At 36.7% G+C, this 8,642-nt stretch overlaps 2 protein-coding genes across 2 annotated transcripts; both read left to right on the top strand.

Moving 5' to 3' along the window:
• The first annotated feature begins 569 nt into the window (after positions 1-569).
• LOC121811458 (transcription factor MYB1-like) lies at positions 570-4,032 on the top strand. Its single transcript, XM_042212318.1, has 2 exons — positions 570-960; positions 2,922-4,032. Exons 1-2 carry the CDS (start codon positions 693-695, stop codon positions 3,833-3,835), a joined length of 1,182 nt encoding a protein of 393 aa, XP_042068252.1. The 5' UTR covers positions 570-692; the 3' UTR covers positions 3,836-4,032.
• Positions 4,033-4,915: 883 nt separating this feature from the next.
• On the top strand, positions 4,916-6,219 carry LOC121811459 (senescence-specific cysteine protease SAG39-like). The gene is made up of 2 exons (XM_042212319.1): positions 4,916-5,376; positions 5,630-6,219. The coding sequence occupies exons 1-2, from the start codon at positions 4,950-4,952 to the stop codon at positions 6,217-6,219; spliced, it is 1,017 nt and encodes a 338-aa protein (XP_042068253.1). The 5' UTR covers positions 4,916-4,949.
• The last annotated feature ends 2,423 nt before the right edge of the window (positions 6,220-8,642 follow it).

Raw genomic sequence — 8,642 nt, 5'->3', positions numbered from 1 at the left:
AAGTGCGTTGAAAAAGTTAGTGAAATGCGGGTCCTACTTTTATATATTAGTTTTATAATTAAATGTGAGTAGGAATGAGTTAGTGGAATGTGGGGTCCACTACCAAAAATGATAAAAGTGAAATGAGTCAAATTATGTGGGACGACCCAAAATGAAAAACTGGGTCAAATTACGTGGGATGGAGGGAGTACCAAATAGTGGGCCCATAAAAAAAAAGTAAAAGAGAAAAAAATATTTTGCATAATTGAATATAAGTTATTTGAATGAGACCGGTTTCCCATTAACGAAGGGTGTAATATAGTATATATACATTTGGTAGTTTTAAAAAGACATATTCTCCATAATTAAAAAAAGGTTAACCCGTCCTTCTTTTGGTAATTTTAAAGAGACATTCTCCACAAAAATTTTTTAAAAAAAGCAATTTTGAATGTTTTTTAAGGGTTGTTACTCTAGTGGACCCCACGATGGAGACATTTACTTTACTACCCCCAACTGCACACCCACCGAATTAATCCCTAACATGATAGATATCACTTCGAGGACAGATATGTCATTTAGAAGAAAATCGCGGTAATTCAGATTCCATTTTCATTTTCTCCTTCCCAAAACACCCCTTTTCTGTTACACGCCTTTCTGGGGACGCTTCAGGCTAGTCCAGACGGTTTCCAGCGCACAATTTCGAGTATTAATGAATGGAAGGTGAGAGGGTTGAGGAAGTAACGGAGCGCGTTGAGACGATGGAGGTAGGCGTCGAAGCAGGTGAGTCGGAAAATGGCAGGGCTAAGGTTCGGGGGCCGTGGTCGGCGGCGGAGGACGTGGTTTTGACGGAGCTCGTGAATAAGTTTGGTCCGAGGAATTGGTGCTTGATCGCCGCCGGAATTCCCGGGAGGTCTGGGAAGTCGTGCCGCCTCCGCTGGTGCAATCAGCTCAACCCCTCCCTCACGCGAAAGCCGTTTACTGGTAAAATTGTGCTGCTCACTCTCCGTTTGTTTCTCTTTTTATATTGTGGAGACGAAAATAAAAATTAGGAAATTATATTTTCTGGTTTGGTGTTAATTGAATTTGAGTAGTATTTAGCTATTTCTTATTTCGAATAATTGCGATCACTCCATTGCAATAATGATTATGCTGTTTTTGAATTTTGTTTAGTTCTTCAATCATCTTTATGGTTAAACCTATAGCTGTTAGCTTACTCTCCGTTTCTACTTTTTTTAAACGAGTTTGTTTGCTTCTCTTTTTATATTGTGGAGACGAAAATGAAATATAGAAAATCGTATTTTCTGGTTTGGTGTTGATTGAATTGAGTATTTAGCTGTTTCTTATTTCTAATAGGTGCGATCACTCCACTGCAATAATGATGATGCTGTTTTTGAATTTTGTTTAATTCTTCAATCATCTTTATGGTTAGTAATCCTGTAGCTATTAGCTGTTTTTGAAAGTCATTTACACTGTTCAAATGTGCTTTATGAGCTTGTTGTCTTAGTTCCCCAATGATTATTGCAAAAAAATGTTTAATAGGAATTAATTGAAGAACTGACACGGAACAATTCTAATCAACTGTTCCAAAAGCTCCTTTTCTAGCTTGAAATGCCCCAATTTTTTTTTTTGATTTTATGGCTTGTGTGTTTCTTCGTATGCTCTGTTGAAAGCTTTTCATCAATATGACGGTGTTTATCTTGTGAAAAAGGTTTAATCAACCAAATAATTACTAGTGTAGGAGTGGAGGGAAGTAGTGACCATAGTTATCATTCTTATGACTATGAGAAGTGTTGCCTTTGTATCTCAAGTGAAGGAAGTAGGATTCTTGTTAAAAACTTGGTAGTTTTTTTTCAGGTGCTTCCTTTTCCTATTTTCCATCACATAAAGAATCAATGCTTTTCTTTACCATCTTCTAATATTCCTGTTAAAACTGTGTATTTCAAATGCACCCAGAGTTGCTGACTTTATACTCAAACCTGTTTGGTGTTTTAAATTCGATTATCATAAACCCAAAGAAATTCCTGCCAAGCACTTCTTCTGAAATTTGGCACTATGTATAAATTCTCTGACCTATTTACTGTATTAGAAATTGCTTCAGCTCTCTATTTTGATTATCTGGCTGTAGTAAAAGGTAACATCGATTACTGGTTGGCTCATTTCCTTCTTCTAGAGGTCTAGCATAGCTGCCTAGTTATTTTTCTACAACTGTAGCAAAACAAAGTATCGAGGAACTGTAGCCTGGCCAAGTGTATTCTTACTACTGACCTTTAAGACTCTCGCCATTGAGCTATGTTCCATTCTATCCTAATTGCTTCTTCTTCAACAAATATCACCGTGACACAATTCGTAACCTTAACGTTTTTATTGTGTTGTTAAATTTTCTACAATTGTAAGCAAAAAAAAAAGTATCGATGAACTGTAGCCTGGCCAAGTGTGTATAAAGTCTATTCTCTAAAGTTCCATTCCATGCTGCTGAAGTTTACTAAATGCTTCGTCTTCAAAAAATCTCATCATGACACAGTTTGCAACCTTAACCTTTTGTTGTCATGTTAAATGACATCATAAGTTGCTATTACTGTTTGTAGTTTTACAACTAATGTATGTCTCTCCTTTTGCCCTTCATGAAAGAAAACGTGTAGTTTCTCAAAGAATTTAATGTTGAATATAATCTGGTTCTATTTCGGATGAAATACATTCCTTGCAACTTTTATGGTCTTCTGTTTCGGTCGAAACGTAGGTGGGCATATGCATTTAATTTGGGATCTCTTTTATCTTAGTAGTATTTCTCTTGTGTGAGGTAGTTGGGAACCAGTTGGTGGATCTTTGTAATTAGGTACTGATCGTGTGCCCCATGCTGTAAATTTTCCATGAAATGTAGTTTACTAAAGATGATCGGATGTGATACTTTTTATTAAGTGTTACTTGTGGTTTAATACCCGCAGATGAAGAAGATCGTGCAATTCTAGAAGCACATAAAGTACATGGAAATAAATGGGCATCAATTGCGAAACTTCTTCCCGGGAGAACAGATAACGCTATTAAAAACCACTGGAATTCTACTTTAAGGCGTATGCATTTGAAATCAAGACCAGAATCTGTCCAGAATTGCATTACAGAGTTTACGATAGGATCATCTGAAGCAACTTCTTCAGGTCCGGCTCTCACGTTATTCAATCCCTCAGAAGAAATCGACATATGGTCGATGGAAAATCAGCCAAAGCATTCAGAAAACGAAGCTGAGACCCCTACAAACTGTTCTCTCGAACAGCCACCACCATTCTTATCTGATGGGGTCTCGAAGTCATTCAGATGCTCAGAGACAGTAGAGTCAACAATGATGGAGAATGAACTAAAACAGTTTAAAGATGTAGCTCGAACTATGAAAAGCTCTGGTGCTAGATATAATCCTTCCATTGCTGAAGCAATTTCTCACTCTGCTGATGGGGACCATCAAAAGGGCTCTCATCCTTTTCATAAAGTGGGGGCATTCACTGCCTGTAATTCTTCTATCCGTGAGGCTACATTCTCGAGGACAGTCCCAGGCCAGGGGTCTCTGGTTCTAGTCCAACCAGAATACGACATATTGAAGTTTATTGATAGCAAATTTGATGAACCTTTAATTCCAATGCGATGTGGCCATGGCTGCTGTGAAGCATCTTCAACAGACAGCTCATTGCTGGGGCCAGAATTCATGGACTATGAGGAATCTTCCAACTTTTCGACTCCTTACTTGACTTCACTTGCTACTGATTTGTCCAGTATTACTTCGATCAGAAGAGGTCTTGAGAATGCTGCGGAGGTACGTGCTCTTGCCAACGATCAAATAGCTAATATGGGAACCTCTCTCTGTGCGTGAACGCAGAAGTGACCATTGAAATGGGTTCTAAGCAGAGTGACGATGAAACATTGATATTCAATTGATTTTGTTGATTTGGAAATTGGCATAGAACTCGACACCTTTTGGAGAAATTTCTGTAAAGCTGTAATGTGTAAATAGACAAGCTCTTTTACGTTGTCTAATATTATCAAGAAATTTTGCTAATTAGTAAGTAATTGCTCTATAAGCTTAATCTCGTATCTATTGTTTATTTTCGATCTGAAATTTTATTTTGGAGAAGGTTTTTTAATTAATTCTTTATTTTACTTTTATCGGTGATTCATCAATCTTTTCGCATGAGACTTCCATTCACTGTTGACAAAAAATATCGAAGTTATAATATTTCACGTTCAGGTTCACTTTTACTATAAATGGTGGGTACATCTCACTTTCCAATAACTTATTCCATTCAAATTCTATTATAAAAAATCAATATATAAAAATAGGTCTCACATTTCACTATTTTTTTCCAACCACTTTCCTATATACTCCCTTCGTCCGTGAATAAGAGTCTCATTTCTTTTCGGTATGAATTTTAATAAATGTGAGTGGAAGAAAGTTAGTGAAATATGAGTCCCACTTGTAATATGAACCGAGACTCCTATTCGCGAACAGACTAAATTGGAAAAACGGGAATCATATTCACGGATAGAGGAAGTATTTCTTAAAATCCGTGTCGAACTCAAATGGGACTCCTAATGGCGGACGAAGGGAGTATAATTGAATATTTTTAAGTTATGAAATTTTTTAGAATCTAACCAACTTGGTAGTATTATTTTTTGTTCTTTACAAATTGCTTAAGAATACAATGTTGGATTAACCCATTTTAAACGCATGAGACAAAATAAAAATCACAGGGCCTTTGTGTTTTTGAGCAGCTATTTATAAGAAGGATATCAGTAATCCAAAATTAGACAGAGGTGCGTCCACGAAAATGAGTAATGACAATGTGTTCTTATAAAACTGATTTGCTGAATTCTCTTTCAGCTTTAATACTTTCTATACCTATAAATATCTTGTTCCTTCCAACTTGAAACATCAACCTTTTGAAAGCATAGCTAAAATATTTCATTACACAAAACAAACAACAACAATGGTGTCCACTACTAGTTGGAAGTTGCTTCTGGCTGCAATGGCACTGCTAGGGCTGTGTGCTTCACAAGCCACGGCGCGAACTGCCCCCGATGCGTCCATGGTTGAGAGGCATGAGAAATGGATGGCAGAGAACGGCCGCATATACGCAGATGAAGCAGAGAAGGCCAAGAGATTCAATATCTTCAAGGAGAACGTGGAGTATGTCGAGTCCTTTAACGAAGCAGCTGCTCGCACTTACAAGCTTGCTGTCAACAGATTTGCTGATTTAACTAACGATGAATTTCGGGCATCTAGAAATGGCTACAAGATGGCTTCTCGCCCTAAGTCTTCGTCGTTTAGGTATTCAAACGTGACGGCTGCTCCAGCCAGCATCGACTGGAGGAAGAAGGGAGCCGTTACTGCTGTTAAGGATCAAGGCCAATGTGGTACGTATCTATCTGTCTATCTATCATTTACTTTCACCCCACACCCACCAGTCCAATTCTAAATGACACATTTTTCGTTTTAAAGTTTTCAACCTAAATGACACATTTCTTAAAATAAAAACAACATTATCTCTAGCCTCTTTACTCAACTGACAAAACAAAACTACATAAAATCTGGTGCCAAATCAGAAATATTACACTTAGAGTGGGATGGAACAGTAGATCACGTTTTTTTAAAAAAATTGAAATGCAGGATGTTGCTGGGCATTCTCAGCGGTTGCAGCCACGGAGGGAATCAATCAGATCACGACCGGGAATCTCGTTTCTTTATCTGAGCAAGAGTTAGTGGACTGCGACACGAGCCAAGACCATGGCTGCAACGGTGGCTTGATGGACGAGGCGTTTCAGTTCATCATTAGCAACAAAGGGCTCACGACCGAAGCCAACTATCCTTACAAGGGAGTGGATGGCACGTGCAACACGAAGAAGGAGTCGTCTGATGCAGCCAAGATCACAGGGTACGAGGATGTCCCGGCCAACAGCGAATCTGCACTGCTCAAAGCTGTGGTGAATCAGCCCGTGTCAGTCGCCATTGATGCCAGTGGCTCAGACTTCCAGTTCTACTCGGGTGGAGTGTTCACTGGAGAGTGTGGGACGGAACTAGACCATGGCGTGACCGCGGTTGGGTATGGCGCAGCCAGTGATGGAACCAAGTATTGGATCGTCAAGAATTCATGGGGAACGAGCTGGGGAGAGAACGGATACATAAGAATGCAGAGGGATGTTGGTGCTGCTGAGGGTCTCTGTGGCATCGCCATGGAAACTTCTTATCCAACTGCTTAAACATGTAATGAACTTGTCTACTAGTTCCAACTCCACTGCTTGTTCACAAAATCATGTGTATATAAATGTATTTATGTATCATTCCTCTGTTCACAGAATTGCTTGTAAAGAATTAATGGATCTCTATTTAAGACTTAATCGCATGGAATTTATGCAGTTACTCTCGCAGGAATTCGATAATATTCTCATGTGAAAAAGGCTTTCACGTTTCACGCCCCAAAAGCAAAAGAATTACACTATTCAATGTTATATAACTATCCTTCGTAGACTTATATTCTACTCCTTCCGTCCCCAAAAATAGAAACTTTTGAAACGGTACGGGATTTTATGTAAATTTTCTTAAAATAGAAAGTTTCTATTTCAGGGGAATAGACTAAAAAGGAAAGATTTTATATTTTTAGGGACGGGAGGAGTATTAAATTATATGAGTGTGTTTAAATCTCCATCCATCCTTTGTAGTACTGGGATCTTTAGATTTTTGAGGAGGCAGTCCATGAATATATTACTCTGTCCACCATTTATAGTCTCATTTTGATTCGACACAGGTTTACGCTTGTTTAATTTTGTGAAGAAAAATGAAAAAATGAGTTATTGGAATATGGACATCACTTTTATATGTTGATTTTATAATAAAATGTAAGTATAATAGTTTAATTGAATAATGGATCCATTTACCTAAAATGGAATAAAGTAAATGAAATCATGGTATATACAAAATGTTTCACCATTGTTTCAATTTAGTACAAAAAGTTTTAAGTTTACATATTTTCTACAAAAAATTTACTTAGTGTTCCAAATTGATACATTCCGCCAAGTCCCTCTAACACCGTTACTTCTCTTTCTTTTTCTTCCTATTCACTCCCAAATTAATTTACTGTAAATTATCACTGTGAGTAGCAAGAGAAAAAGATTAATTGTGTATTGCTAGAAATCACTTTGAAGAACTCCGAAGAACTCAAGATCGTTCTTTTCTCTCTCTAGATTCATGGACCCTCTTTTTCTTTTTATTGTTCACCATCTTTCCCTGCATAGTTATAAAACTTTTACAAAAGCTTTGCAAAAACTTAATTGAGTGTGATTAAAAATTTTGTCGGGAAGAAATGGAGAGATAGAGATTGGTGGGCTGCTTTGTATGCATGCGAGAAAGAGAGGAGAAAGTGTTATAGTGATAGAGTGCAATTCTACTTCTAAAAAGTGAAGGATAATTGAGTCCAGAACAATTTTATGCTTATATTCTTGTGTATTTTTTTGTTAATAGATATAAGATGGAGGGAGATTTAGGGAAGTCTGATTCTGATATTAAAATAGATGGAGATTAGGGATTGAATAGAAAGAAAAAAGAAGAAAGTAACGGTGTTAGAGAGATTTTGACGGAATATATCAATTTGGAGTAATAAGTAAATTTTTTGTATGAAATATGTAAACTTAAAACTTTTTGTACTAAACTGAAACAATGGTAAAACATTTTGTATGTAACATGTAATTACCCCTAAAAATGACAAAATGAGACTATATTTGTATTATATCAGAGGGATCGATTCACTTGTTTCAAGCATAATGTTATCAATATTTGTGAAAAAAAATTGTTTTATTAAAATACATTTTGTTATTTGCTTCCAAATAATTAACTCGATTTTCCCATTTAAAGGAATTAAGTCACATGAGCAGCCATTTTGAAAAAAAAAATCACGGAGACAAAATAGAAAAACACAAATGCTGAACAATAATGGCACAATACAAAACCATGTAATTACGTGATTTTAAACACACAATGCTCAACAATAACAGCATAATCCAGTAAAAAGAGGTTTTCAAGGTGTATGACTGCCAAGTATACAAGTAAAAAGAGGTTTTTAAGTGTATGACTCCAAGTATACAAATATGCACGTGCTCCAAAAAAAATCATGGTAAAGAAAGATATAGGTAAAAAAATTTACATGATGAATCACACATTCGTTTTTCTTGAAGAACTAAAACATAGATCATCACCCAAGCAACAAAAAGTAAATTAGAGCAGAAGAGTAAACATGTGAGACTTTATTTTAATCCGTAGTGGAGAATGTGAAAGGTTTAGCCTACAAATATGTCATTTGACGGATTAAATATTTAATTAAAATACATCCAACACAATTTGCTTCCTTCACATATTATTGTTATAATAAAATATATGCGCGGGCAACATGGTTTTCTTAAACACTTCCTTCCTCATATCCAAGCTTAGTATCTCCCACTCAATTTCTCCTCCCACACCACGCATCACTTTCCAGTGGGCAAAGGGACTGATGATTTAGCGAATTTTTGATGGGAATAAATGCAAGTAATAAATGAAGATCACAACACTGAGAATTACGTGGTTCGATTTACTGAGGTAAATCTACGTCCACGGGAAGAATAGAGGGCAAATTTGTATTGCTTCTTCTAGC

Source organism: Salvia splendens, chromosome 7, assembly GCF_004379255.2.
Source record: "Salvia splendens isolate huo1 chromosome 7, SspV2, whole genome shotgun sequence".
Taxonomy (NCBI): domain Eukaryota; kingdom Viridiplantae; phylum Streptophyta; class Magnoliopsida; order Lamiales; family Lamiaceae; genus Salvia; species Salvia splendens.
The sequence above is the reverse complement of the archived record's forward strand: the minus strand, read 5'-3'. Positions and strand labels throughout refer to the sequence as shown.

Bases quoted from the DNA above. Each gene is read 5' to 3' on its own strand.
- LOC121811458 (XM_042212318.1), top strand. From the start codon at position 693: ATGGAAGGTGAGAGGGTTGAGGAAGTAACGGAGCGCGTTGAGACGATG. The intron at 961-2,921 runs GTAAAATTGTGC...TAATACCCGCAG, and splicing joins CACGCGAAAGCCGTTTACTG to ATGAAGAAGATCGTGCAATT.
- LOC121811459 (XM_042212319.1), top strand. From the start codon at position 4,950: ATGGTGTCCACTACTAGTTGGAAGTTGCTTCTGGCTGCAATGGCACTG. The intron at 5,377-5,629 runs GTACGTATCTAT...ATTGAAATGCAG, and splicing joins TAAGGATCAAGGCCAATGTG to GATGTTGCTGGGCATTCTCA.